This window comes from Bubalus bubalis, chromosome 10 (genome assembly GCF_019923935.1).
Source record: "Bubalus bubalis isolate 160015118507 breed Murrah chromosome 10, NDDB_SH_1, whole genome shotgun sequence".
NCBI classification, from domain to species: domain Eukaryota; kingdom Metazoa; phylum Chordata; class Mammalia; order Artiodactyla; family Bovidae; genus Bubalus; species Bubalus bubalis.
This window is the reverse complement of record NC_059166.1, coordinates 38,783,097-38,797,145: the sequence shown is the minus strand read 5'-3', so window position 1 is coordinate 38,797,145 and position 14,049 is coordinate 38,783,097. Positions and strand designations below refer to the sequence as shown.

Genomic DNA, 14,049 nt, shown 5'->3' with positions numbered 1-14,049 from the left:
CTGACAGTGATGATTTTCATTATTTAATGTGTTTGCCATTGAACCAGAATTGAAGGTGTTTCATTATGATCCTGCTTGTCATTAGCTGTCTGCCTCTCAGACCCTTCCCTTCCAAAATGTTCTCCCAACTCCATTACCAGAGTTCTCGTCCTAGAATTGCAGTCATTCACATATCAACTTCAGAGTTGCCTTCTGCACTATTATTTACTTTACTCTCTTGGTTTAGTCAAATTTAAATTGATTTATATCTCTAAACTTATTCTTGTACTAAGCACTCCATAGGATCTGCTGTCAAATAATGGAAGAAAATATTCATGAAACACATCTGAAAAAGGACTTATTTAGATATATAAAGAATGCTTACAATTAAATAATAAAAACCATCCAATTAAAAATGGAGCAAAAGATTAAAACAGACACTGTATGAAAGACAATACACCAGTGGCCAACAGGCACATGATAACAAGTTTGACATCAGTAGACATCAGACAATGCACTGAAACTATAATATTGTAAAGCAATTATCCTTCAATTAAGAATAAATAAATAAATAAAACCCACAATAAGATATCCCTATAAGCTTAAAAGATTAATAATTCAAGGTTGTTGAGGATGTGGAAGAAGTGAAATTCTGATACAGAGCTGGTAGGAATGTAAAATAGTAGCCAGTTTGGGAAACAAACAAACAAAACAAACAAACAAAAAACCCACTAAACCTGGCATTTTCTTAAAAATCTGAAACAGTACATTCAAAAGCATGATTATCTAACTAGCATGTCTCAACATTAGATCTAAAAATATATGCAGAATAAAACAGAATTAAATATACAGTTATCATATGACTCAGCAATTTCAGTAGTAGGTATTCATCCAAGAGGAATGAAAAAATACATCCATGGAAGGATTTAGACATGAATATTCTTGGGATAACAGAAGCTTCTCTTGAGGTGAAGAGAGCTGAGAGCACTTGCTGGAGGACTAGGGGGTTGGGGGCAGTGGCCTGAAGTCCTCAGGCCTTGCTTTCCTGGTGAGGAATCAGTATCTCATTATGGGGGCTCCAAGCTCAGCATGTTGCCCCCAAGGAGGAGCCTCCATTCCGTGAGTGGGGACCGGGCAGCAGAAGAGGACTTTAACCAGGGTAGAAAACATGTATTTTGCACTGCAGATAGGTTACTTTGGCGTTCTGAGGCCTGCCAAACTGGCAACCCTGCTTGAAGATGATTTGTAAGAAAACCAAAGCAGAAAGACACCAAGATAAGGAGTCTGGTGGAGGTTTCATTTTTTCTTTTTAAGCTAGCAACCACCATTCTAAATATCAGAGACCAAGCAGACACTGTCATCTGCCCAAAGGTGGGGTCTATAGTTATCAACAAACACAGCCCCAAACTAGTTTAGGACAAGTTTACGTGGCTAGACAAAATATAATTATCTTACCTTGGACAAGTTTCTCTCTGTTCCCTTCATGGACTGCAGTAGGCAGAATGGTCTTCCAGAGACGTTCTTCAAATGGTCTCCAAAGCAAAATGTTCTCCAGCGCCTCCAGGGAAGAGTTGAGCCCAGCTGACAATCCTGATTACAGCCTCGCGAGTAGACCCAGATGAGCCTCACTGGGCCCAGACCTCTAAGCCATGGAACAAATGGGCTGTTGTTTTAAGCCACTAAATTTGTGGTAATTTGTTCTGGTAGAAATGGAAAACTGACACATAAACATATTTTTAAAAGGAAGTAAGCAAGCAGAATTCTCATGGAAAAGTGACTTTGAATATAATTCCCTTTTCTTATTGCAAATACAGGAAATAGAAGTCTTGGAGCTCTTTGCTCAAGAATAATAGTTACAATCCATCCGTGCTTCTCAGTATATGGCTGCATTAAATGGGAGACTGGGGCTCTATTCAGAGGAGTTCCCAAGGTGTTCTAGAACACACTGGAATGGAGAATGGATTTCAGTGAGATCAAGGCTGCAATCTTTTGTCATTGTTGTTAGTTGTTCAGTTGTGTCGATTCTTTACAAACCCACGGACTACACAGGTCACCAGGCTCCTCTGTCCATGGAATTCTTCAGGGAAGAACACTGGAGTGGGTAGCCATTTCCTTCTCCAGGGGATCTTTCCAACCCAGGGATTGAACCAAGTTCTCCCACACTGCAGGTGGATTCTTTACCATCTGAGCTACCATAGGAATAGCAATAAAAGACTACAATAGGAAGACCAGTTCTAAGGCTTTCGCTGATGTGGTTTAGGGCGAACAGGGAAGGGCTGACTGGAATGAAATCAGACTGGAGAGGGCGACACTGATCCTGAATGGTTCTAGAAGGACTGGCGAGGTGGAAGGTGTTTAAACTGTTCAGTTCAGTCGCTCAGTCATGTCGCTCCATGAATCGCAGCACGCCAGGCCTCCCTGTCCATCACCAACTCCTGGAGTTCACTCAGACTCACGTCCATCGAGTCAGTGATGCCATCCAGCCATCTCATCCGCTGTCGTCCCCTTCTCCTCCTGCCCCCAATCCCTTCCAGCATCAGAGTCTTTTCCAATGAGTCAATTCTTCCCATGAGGCGGCTGAAGTACTGGAGTTTCAGCTTTAGCATCATTCTTTCCAAAGAAATCCCAGGGCTGATCTCCTTCAGAATGGACTGGTTGGATCTCCTTGCAGTCCAAGGGACTCTCAAGCGTCTTCTCCAACACCACAGTTCAAAAGCATCAATTCTTTGGTGCTGAGCTTTCTTCACAGTCCAACTCTCACATCCATACATGACCACTGGAAAAACCATAGCCTTGACTAGATGGACTTTGTTGGCAAAGTAATGTCTCTGCTTTTGAATCCATAGCCTTGACTAGACGGACTTTGTTGGCAAAGTAATGTCTCTGCTTTTGAATATGCTATCTAGGTTGGTCATAACTTTTCTTCCAAGGAGTAAGTGCCTTTTAATTTCATGGCTGCAGTCACCATCTGCAGTGATTTTGGAGCCCAGAAAAATAAAGTCTGACACTCTTTCCACTGTTTCCCCATCTATTTCCCATGATGGGACCAGATGCCATGATCTTCATTTTCTGAATGTTGAGCTTTAAGCCAACTTTTTCACTCTCCACTTTCACTTTCATCAAGAGGCTTTTGAGTTCCTCTTCACTTTCTGCCATAAGGGTGGTCATCTGCATATCTGAGGTTATTGGTATTTCTCCTGGCAGTCTTGATTCCACCTTGTGCTTCTTCCAGCCCAGCGTTTCTCATGATGTATTCTGCATAGAAGTTAAATAACCAGAGTGACAATATACAGCCTTGACATACTCCTTTTCCTATTTGGAACCAGTCTGTTGTTCCATGTCTAGTTCTAATTGTTGCTTCCTGACCTGCATACAGGTTTCTTAAGAGGCAGTCAGGTGGTCTGGTATTCCCATCTCTTTCAGAATTTTCCACGGTTTACTGTGATCCACATAGTCAAAGGCTTTGGCATAGTCAATAAAGCAAAGCAGAAATAGACGTTTTTCTGAAACTCTCTTGCTTTTTCCATGATCCAGAGGCTGTTGGCAATTTGATCTCTGGTTCCTCTGCCTTTTCTAAAACCAGCTTGAACATCTGGAAGTTCACAGTTCATGTATTGCTGAAGCCTGGCTTGGAGAATTTTGAGCATTACTTTACCAGCGTGTGAGATGAGTGCAATTGTGTGGTAGTTTGAGCATTCTTTGGCATTGCCTTTCTTTGGGATTGGAATGAAAACTGACCTTTTCCAGTCCTGTGGCCACTGCTGAGTTTTCCAAATTTGCTGGCATATTGAGTGCAGCACTTTCACAGCATCATCTTTCAGGATTTGAAATAGCTCCACTGGAATTCCATCACCTCCACTAGCTTTGTTCATAGTGATGCTTTCTAAAGTCCACTTGACTTCACATTCCAGGATGTCTGGCTCTAGGTGAGTGATCACACCATCGTGATTATCTGGGTCGTGAAGCTCTTTTTTTGTACAGTTCTTCTGTGTATTCTTGCCACCTCTTCTTAATATCTTCTGCTTCTGTTAGGTCCATACCATTTCTGTCCTTTATCGAGCCCATCTTTGCATGAAATGTTCCCTTGGTATCTCTAATTTTCTTGAAGAAATCTCGAGTCTTTCCCATTCTGTTGTCTTCTTCTATTTCTTTGCATTGATCGCTGAGGAAGGCTTCTTATCTCTTCTTACTATTCTTAGAACTCTGCATTTTGATGCTTATATCTTTCCTTTTCTCCTTTGCTTTTTGCTTCTCTTCTTTTCACAGCTATTTGTAAGGCCGCCCCAGATAGCCATTTTGCTTTTTGCATTTCTTTTCCATGGGGATGGTCTTGATCCCTGTCTCCTGTACAATGTCACAAACCTCAGTCCATAGTTCATCAGGCACTCTATCTATCAGATCTAGTCCCTTACATCTATTTCTCACTTCCACTGTATAATCACAAGGGATTTGATTTAGGTCATACCTGAATGGTCTAGTGGTTTTCCCTTCTTTCTTCAATTTCAGTCTGAATTTGGCAATAAGGAGTTAATTATCTGAGCCACAGTCAGCTCCTGGTCTTGTTTTTGTTGACTGTATAGAGCTTCTCCATCTTTGGCTGCAAAGAATATAATCAATCTGATTTCGGTGTTGACCATCTGGTGATGTCCATGTGTAGAGTCTTCTCTTGTGTTGTTGGAAGAGGGTGTTTGCTATGACCAGTGCATTTTCTTGGCAAAACTCTATTAGTCTTTGCCCTGCTTCATTCCATATTCCAAGGCCAAATTTGCGTGTTACTCCAGGTGTTTCTTGACTTCCTACTTTTGCATTCCAGTCCCCTATAATGAAAAGGACATCTTTGTTGGGTGTTAGTTCTAAAAGGTCTTGTAGGTCTTCATAGAACCATTCAACTTTAGCTTCTTCAGTGTTACTGGCTGGGGCATAGACTTGGATTACTATGATATTGAATGGTTTGCCTTGGAAATGAACAGAGATCATTCTGTCATTTTGAGATTGCATCCAAGTACTGCATTTTGGACTCTTTTGTTGACCATGATGGCTACTCGATTTCTTCTAAGGGATTCCTGCCCACAGTAGTAGATATAATCGTCATGTGAGTTAAATTCACCCATTCCAGTCCATTTTAGTTCGCTGATTCCTAGAATTTAACTGTGGGTCTATTCAAATCCACTTCAGCTGACTCACTAATTAAGGCGGTTTTAAGACTTGCCTGTCTTCCAAGGGGCATGTAGCCAAAGCAATATCTGCCCAAGTTACTTTCCTAGGAACTTGGAGTCAGCTGTGTCTAGCTGGAACTGAGCTGGTTAAGACTGGATAGGATCACTGATGCTCCAAATAGCACAGATGAGTGGCCACGCAGTGACCTTTTGATATCAGAGGGCTAAAAACTCCACTCTCAGATCCTGCAGTGCCTCCACTTTTGAACATGCAAGGGCCTGGAGCTTAGTCACACATGCACGGAATGACAATTGCTCTAGCTTTTCCCAATCATCTCTCCCCATGCCTAAGAAAACCCTGCTTCTTTATTCTTTATCCCATAAGTACCCCAGCCCCTTCCAGATCTGAGACTTGTTCTCCGGCCTCCTGACTTGGCAGATTTAAAAAAAAACCCTCAGTTCAATTCAGTCAGTCAGTCATGTCCAATTCTTTGTGACCCCATGGACTGTGGCACTCCAGGCCTCCCTGTCCATCGCCAACTCCGGGAGCCTACTCAAACTCATGTCCATCACGTCGGTGATGCCATCCAACTATCTCATCCTCTGTTGTCCCCTTCTCCTCCTGCCTTCAATCTTTCCCAGCACCAGGGTCTTTTCCAATGAGTCTGTTCTTTGCATCAGGTGGCCAAGTATTGGAGTTTCAGCTTCACCATCAATCCTTCCAATGAATATTCAGGACTGATTTCCTTTAGGATGGACTGGTTGGATCTCCTTGTAGTCCAAGGGACTCTCAAGCGTCTTCTTCAACAGCACAGTTCAAAAGCATCAATTCTTCATGGCACTCAGATTTCTTTATAGTCCAGCTCTCCCATCCATACATGACTATTGGAAAAATCCTCACTTTGCTGCAAACCTTGGTGTCTCAGTGTTTTGGCTTGCTGAGCATCAGCCAATCAGACCTGGTTGGGTTACATGATGGTCATGGCAAAAGGTTAGTTTGGGATCTATTGAATTTTAGTGGGTTGTGAAATATCCAGCTGGTATGCGGGAGGTAAAATTGAAGCTCAGTTGATTCTCAATTTAAGACACTAATCTGAGGATTATTAATATACAGGTTGAGAGGATGCTTATGGGTTTTATTTTGCTTTAAAATACAGTAAGAAGAGGATAGAGGAAGAGATACAGAGAGTAACAGGAGACTTTATTTGCTGGAGGCAGTCAAAAAGGGGTTGGAGGAGAGAGGAAAAAGGAGGATAGAAAAAATAAGAAAGCTGGCTAAGGTAGAATTAATTTCTATATTACTAATTAACTACATAAAAAGGTATGCCTAGAAAGTTTATGATCTTAGGGGAGAAAAAGGAGGTGGTAGGAAGGCAGAAGGTAGAAAATGTTTCTGTTAGCCACCAGGGAGCATTGACAGCCTAGGACAGCTAGGTCCTGCCTGGGTGAATGAGGACAGACAGAAGAGGGAGACATAGGGAAAGACAGTGTTGACTCAGCCACTTGTACTTGGGGAGTTTCCGAGGCTGGGGGTTTGTAATTTGAGGAATGTTAATATTGTGTTTTCTCTTGAGTATACCATTCATTTGGTGAAGCTTAGCTGCTTACAAAATCATTTACAGAGAAGTTGGAGACACCTCTCCCCCGACCCCCCTCCCCGTCATTTCTGTAAAAAAGCAATGCTGCTATCCTGAATAAGAGTGAAAAACTGAAGTTAGCTTATGCAGAACCACCCATGCATCCAACACGGTTTCCTCATGAAAAAGCTCACAATGGCTTTTCTTGATACTCTTTGAAGAATCCCCATCTGTGAGAGCTTTTTGCAGGTTGTGCAGAGAGGCAGGGAGAGAGAATAAGATGACCACATAGCAGAGCTTAGGAGGGCTCCCCACTGAGCTGGCATTTGTGGGGTGAGCAACCAGCCAGGGAAGGTACCATTTAGGATGGCATGTTCCTCATTTTCCTAGCTGGTCTAGGCAGACTCAAAAAGAATTTAAATTTAATCCATTCCAAAGCAGCAAATGATTGTTTTAGGCCATGGGTCCAGAGGCTACACTTCCATTATCTTTCCCAATGTCTCTAGTTTTGGCTAAGAATAGCTGTAAAAGTTATCTAAGTTTCTAAACACATCTAATCCAAAACTACCTGTGTGAGTGTCTCCAGAATCTTTTATCATTGCCTCTTAAAATTCTCCTTACATACCACCCCAAACATGCATTCAAACACATTTCTATGACAAAGATTAAAAAGTACTTGAGTATATTTTTATTCTACTCTGTATCAAGGCCATAGACACAAAATGTTTGGATCGCTTAATAAGTTATAACATTCCATGTTTTCATAGTAAGAACAAGGACATAAATAATCATTTCCTGAGTTAACAGTGCAATGTAAAATTTAATCTGTATTGCTAATCAGACATTGTACAGCATAGAAATGTGATCAAAATGATCATTTGCTTTATCATGTCATAAAACACGAGAGCTTATTGTAGAACAGTGATACAGTTTACATGGTAAGGAACTTTGTGATTCATAACAAAGAATCCTATACATACTTGTTGTCATGATTGACTTTTCAGGACAAATATCAGTAGTAAAATAAGTTAAGGTACAAAATAAAGTCCACAAGGTATCTATAGTGAAGAAACGTTTGTTTTTGTTTAAGAAACTGAAACTTGGATTCTAGTTAACCTTTTAGTATATACAAAAATGTTCTCTTAAAAAAAACCTTAAGTAATCACAAATTTAGATTAAACAGTTGAATGACAGCTCTTCATTATGCTGTAAAACTATGGATCTCATCTTTGGAAAAGTTCAGATCATGCAGCATCCTGAAAAACAAATACAAAGCACATGTTTCTTATGGAAGATGCTTGAAAATAAAATAACATCAAAGTTTACCACTGTAACCATAGTATTTTTTCATATTTCCCAGTTAGTATGTGCTGTCTAAAAAACCCCATAATTTTCACTTCTAAAAAATTAACAATTCCTTAGTGTCATCAAATATCTAGTAAGTGTTCACACCTGCAGCTGTCTCATAAGTGTTATAATTTTTAAAAGTATGTTCGAATCAAGATCCAACTAAAGTCTATTCACTGTGACTGGTTTATATGTGTTTTAGGTATCTTTTGAGCTGTAAGATCCCCTCCATCTCTCTCTGTCCTGCAATTTATTTGTTGACAAAATGAGATTTTCACACGTTGACTCCCCCATGGTTCTGATTTTGCAGTATCCCTGTGGCTTTACTCTAATAATATGTTCCTTTTTCCTTTTATCTCCCTAAATTTAATAATCAGATCTAGAGGTCTGATCAGATACAGGTTCAATTCTTTTTGACCAGACTACGTCATAGATCGTGCTCTTTCATCATGAGGCACGTAATACCTGGTTGGCTCTCTTTTGGGATGCAAACCACCATTGATGATCTAGGTACAGATCAATTAGTTCATTAGGGACTGAAGTTGATGACATCCTACTTCTATCATTATTTATCAGCCAAGGAATTCTCTAAAGAATAACTTCTTCTCACTTATTATGTGGTTACACAGTAGTATAGCTCATACAGAAAAGGCAGAATAAATCCTTATTTTTTTCCCCTTTATTCATCAGTTTTCAAAGTAAGGAGCTGATACCATAGCATTCTATCTTAATTTTCCCTCACTGAATAGGAAAAGTAGAAATACGGCTTAAGTATAGTTTAACTCGGAAAACACTATCAAAGGAGATAGCTACTTAAAAGTAGCTGTTTAAAATGCTTCTAAAAAAACAAACATTTATTTAGAACTCCCTCTATGTAGTCACTGTGCTAAGCACTTCAGTGCATAAATATTATCATTTATTGCCTTGTATAAATGAGGCTTCCCAGGTGGCAGTGGTAAAGAATCTGCCAGTCAATGCAAGAGATACAGGAGATGCGGGGTTGATCCCTGGGTCGGGAAGATCCCCTGGAGGAGGAAATGGCAACCACTCCAGTATTCTTGCCTGGAGAAGTCCATGGATAGAGGAGCCTGCCGGGCTACAGTCTGTAGGGTCCCAAAGAGTGGGACATGACTGAGCGACTGATACACATGTACATACAGAAATGCACTAAAGTTTAGAAAGTTTTGGCTCGTAGTTAATGACTGCAGGGTGACTGTAAGTGGTGGAGCTGGGATTCCAACCCAAACTGGTAGCTTCCAGAGCAGACACACATATTCACACAAAGGGCCAGGATGGCACAGGAGTCAAAAGGACCAATGTGGTACAGCAGGCAAGCCTCTCACTGTCTAACCCCATCCTACCTTTCCAGCCATACCACCTGTCTTTTTCATAATTAAAAATAAAACAGCAAGAGAGAAAACTATCTAGAAAGTGTTAGGTTCAGTCATATACCAAACAAGGAAATGCAGAGCATTTAAGGCAGCTGTATTTTAAAATCATCTAGAAACTCAGTAACAGTGGCTATCGCTACATCTAAACTAAACGCGTTAAAGTGTCATTTAGAGTTAAATCAGATCAAGGTGACTTTTAAATAAGATAGTCATACCATTGATTTTTCACTGTGCAGAGTTCAACTCTTTGACTAATGCTCACCCACTAATGCTCACTAATGCAGAGAGGGAGGACCAAAAGCTATAATGAGATGAACATAGCTTATGATATTTTAAAAGATTATTATATATTATGAAGCTTTGGTGGAAGGAGAGGTTGAATCTAGTGCCCTAAAAAGATCTGGCACCCATTCTATGAATGTGTTCATGCTGCCTGCCGCTAGGAGAGGCTATCAAGGGCTGGGTGTGTCTTACTTTTGTGTTCACATTTAACTCTGTGCATAACTGGGGCCTGACCCTTCACTGCATACAGATGAAACACTTGGTCAGTATTTTCTTACACTGTGACAGACTTCCAAAGTGCAGGTTCATGTGAACAGGAAGAACTGAGAGCCACATCAACTGCTTTTTACAGGAGGCTGCCATTTCACCAGTGCTGCAGTTCTTTCTCCTACCACATTGCTACTCACTTCATTCCTTGTTCTGTGAATGGCGTTGGTCCACAAAGGCAGATGAGGACTTTGGATGTGTCTGAACTTCTTTTCAAAAATTCAGATAGCAGAGCTGGTGAAATGTATCCCTGTTTGCCACTCCATTCAGAAGTAGGTACTGAGAGGACAAATTCAACCTCAAATCTGGAGAAAAGAAACATTTCTTTAAAAAGTTTATTATGTTAAACACATCATGAACATGTTTCAAGTTCAATAAAACATCTTTTTTCTCCTCTGGAGAACAACTGAATATAGGAAGGTTGATACACTTGCTAGAAGAGCACTGGAAGGGATTGTAAACAAAGATTTCACCAAAAAATACAAGTAAATCCATAGTTATTTAACATAAACTTTTGTTACAGAAAAGAGAATAATTTGACATTTTTTACTGAACTCAGAGAGAGCTTAGCCTGGGTTCATGACCTGTGTGTAATTACATTCTACCTACATATAAATGTATTCCACTCAATAAACAGTTGTTGAATTCAACCAAGGATGACTATATCCAAGATAGAGAATGTGGTTTTTAGGGACCCTACAAACCAAATCATTTTAAATTAAAATATTTTGAATTAAAAAAAGAAAGCTCAAAGTTATCTCAGAGAGCTCCACACTTCTATTAATCTGCTCAGTAAAGAACATGACCAATGCCATGTGCATTTTAATCTCTGACTCAAACCCTTCTAATGAGTCCTTGACTCTGATAACCAATTGCCTATCTGACTCTTTTCTGTTACTGTCTCCATGGCCTCACCTCACCCTGCAGTCTCCCTGTGCCACACTTGGCTTCACTGCTGTGAATGGCACCACAGTCTCGTGGGGTGCACAAACCAGAAACCTGAGATTGACCTGCCTCACCTTTCACATCCAGATTCTCCCTGATCCTAGCTCCTAACTCCGTGCTCTGCTTCTCAGCCTGCCCTGCCACAGCCTGCCTGTTCTCTTTCTGTAATGTTTCTACCACACCCCACCGTTCAGTTCTTAGCTCAAGCATCATTTCCAGGGAAGCACTGCTGTTCCACTAAGTCTTTTCTTATATGTGTTGTAGAAATGTTTCCCTTTTCCTCTTCTTTATCACTCTTAAATCAGGCTGTAAATAGGTGGCCACCGAGATGATTATTTTAGTAATGTCTGCTGCTGCTGCTAAGTCACTTTAGTTGTGTCCGACTCTGTGTGACCCCACAGACGTCAGCCCACCAGGCTCTCCTGCCCCTGGGATTCTCCAGGCAAGAACACTGGAGTGGGTTGCCATTTCCTACTCCAATGCATGAAAGTGAAAAAGTGCAAGTGAAGTCGCTCAGTCATGTCCACTTTCCCCATAAGACTAGAAACTCAATGAGGGCAGGGACTGGTTACCGCTGTACCCCTAGTGGCCAGCACACAGGGAGGAAGGCATTTGAGAAGAGCACAGAATTACAATAAGAAAGAAGTACATCAAACCAAGTCTCAAAAGGAGCTCCAGACCAGTTCTTCCCACAGCTCTGTAATATGATATGTGACCTGCTGGTGAAGAGCCAGAGCAAATTGAAAATTCTAAGCTGTACCTGGTCCCTTTGCTCTGTTTTAAAACACCACTAATTCTTATCATTTTTCAGCAGCATAGATCAAATGTCTTGCTACATTTTCTGCTTGAGTAATTTAGATCTTTTCTCAATAGTGGCAGAAATTAATTATATGTTAATCTCAAGAAAACGCTGAAGTGAATCATTTCTCTTGTGAGGTGGCCTGGGTAGCCGAACACCAGAACAGAAACAAGAGGCAGCTGGTGCAGTGGTCCTTGCCGGGCTGCGCTGCAGCAGGTTAATGCTCCCAAAAGCTGATGGGAGTCGGGGTGGGGAGGGTGAGGGTGGGACAGGTACACAGATCAGCTCAGGGTCCAGCTGGGGATAGAAAAGCTGTTCCAGCTCTCAGCAGACCCAGACTCTAGGTGGGAAAAACTACATGCTCTTACAATTCTAATAATCTGATTTTATATTTAAAAACCCTATAGAGACATGTTTCATTTCTTGCTTTCAAGATTCCCATTTTGTTTTAGCAGTGATTCAAATCCACTCTATACAAAATAGCACCCCCAAAAAACATTCTTTCTCTAACATGTTTTCCTTCCCTGCAGTTATAATTAAGAAAGTGTGAGATAATTCTGGAATGTGATGTCTGTTTACTGCTTCATGAGGGCAGAGTCCTTGTTTATCTTCTTCTACACGGTATTCAGGCTTGGTTTGAGACAAACGTGCAAAAAATACTTGATGAATAAATAAAGGAATTTATTGAACAAGCTATATTGGTTTAAAATAAACAGTATACTTGGAAAAGCAAAGCCATATGCTGGTATCTATGAAATTACATATAAAAATGTATGCAAGTTTGTGAGAGCATTTTTCTGGGAAGGTCCATAACCTTTCATCAGATTATCAAAGGGGACCCAAGAGCAGCTGCAGAATCACTATCTTAAGACATTTCTAATTATACATAGACAGTACAATGGAAGACAGCAACTGCCTTGTTAAATTACAAATGAAAGATAGTCTCCTCTGCCTCTATTTTCCAATAAACCTGTCACTGGAATAAAACTGCTAAGATATGTAAATCAATATTGGTGTCCTCTGTCATCCAAAAAAATCCTGCTTTTCCTTTAATGAGCTTCTTTAAAAAGAAAAAAAAAAAAAATTCCTAATCAGTGGCATACTTTCTACAGGCATCTACCATAGGGTGAAAAATAACTGTGATCCTTATGTAAATGGTATAAATTCCTTATATGTTTTGTATTTAGTTACATATTGGTCCCCTGGGTATACCTTTGGGGCTCTCAAAAGAAAAAGACCAGGTGGCATGGATGCAGTTTTAGAGGACGGTAAGGAGACTGTTCTGGAGAAGGAAATGGCAACCCTCTCCAGTGTTCTTGTCTGGAGAATTCCATGGACAGAGGAGCCTGGTGGGCTACAGTCCATGGGGTCACAAAGAGAAGGACACAACTGAATGATCTTCTCCTTCCTGGGACTGGAAAAGTGCTTAACCTGGAGTGGGAGCAATCCCAAGTTAACTCAAGAATACTTGAATGAAGGATTTTTTACACCACATCAAGATACAGACGGTTATTATGGATGGTTACTTCCGAATTTTTCTAAAAGGCAACTTACTGTGTGAAGCATTTGTAGCTTTGAGGCATGCAGGGGTGCACTGCCTCAGGTGAATGTCCTGAAATCCCTTTCTACCCTATTATTTCAAAAGTGCCAGAAAGGACTCGGACTCTTGAAAAGGTTATCAGAAAATACATTTTGAGGATCCATAAAGTGCAAAGCAATATATATGAGAGAGAAAGAGAGACCTGATTCTATGAGGTCTAAATGTCAATGGAAGTAAACAAGCTTGTGAAAAAGAAATTATTTTCAAGTAGACTGATAACGACTTGAGATAAAAAATCTTGAAATACAAATGTATTCATTAGTCTAAACCGCATGCAAAGCCTGAAGTCATTTAACAACATATTCCCCCCTCCCCTAGGCAATCAATCAACTTCCCCGACCCACTGATTCCTATTTCTTAACACATGCATGGCCCTGCCCTCCCATTTTTACTGCCATAGCTGCAGTTCCAGCCCTTCTATCTCTTGTCTAAGATGCTGCTCTATCAGCCTTATCCTCATCTACCTGGCACATCCTCGTTACACTAGTTTTCCTAAAAACACAGATCCAATCTCACAATTACTTTGCTTAAAAAGCTTCAGTGACTTATTACTACCCACAAAATAGTATTTCAAGAGTATTTGGGGCCCCAGCTTTCCCTGGCTTTTCTAAACTAAAGAAAAATACTAGAAACTGTGGTGAACGCTATTTGCTCATGGGAGAAACAGCTCATAAACAGCTGACGTTAACATGAGATAAAACGTACA

The 14,049-nt window shown here is 40.6% G+C and overlaps 2 protein-coding genes across 3 annotated transcripts in view; both read right to left on the bottom strand.

The window, feature by feature from the left end:
- MRAP2 (melanocortin 2 receptor accessory protein 2) overlaps positions 1–2,316 on the bottom strand; it is a 127,356-nt gene extending 125,040 nt beyond the window's left edge. The window contains exon 1 of the mRNA XM_045161986.1: positions 1,435–2,316. Within this exon, the coding sequence (XP_045017921.1) occupies positions 1,435–1,464 (30 nt within the window). The 5' untranslated portion in view covers positions 1,465–2,316. The remainder of the gene's footprint in view (positions 1–1,434) is intronic.
- A 5,061-nt stretch (positions 2,317–7,377) lies between these two features.
- Positions 7,378–14,049, bottom strand: part of LOC102399398 (cytochrome b5 reductase 4) — a 117,054-nt gene continuing 110,382 nt past the window's right edge. For both annotated transcript variants that reach the window (XM_025294567.3, XM_006047974.4), the window contains 2 exons: positions 10,140–10,304; positions 7,378–7,968 (listed from right to left, as the gene is read on the bottom strand). In XM_025294567.3, the coding sequence (XP_025150352.3) occupies positions 7,914–7,968; positions 10,140–10,304 (220 nt within the window). In that variant the 3' untranslated portion in view covers positions 7,378–7,913. The remainder of the gene's footprint in view (positions 7,969–10,139; positions 10,305–14,049) is intronic.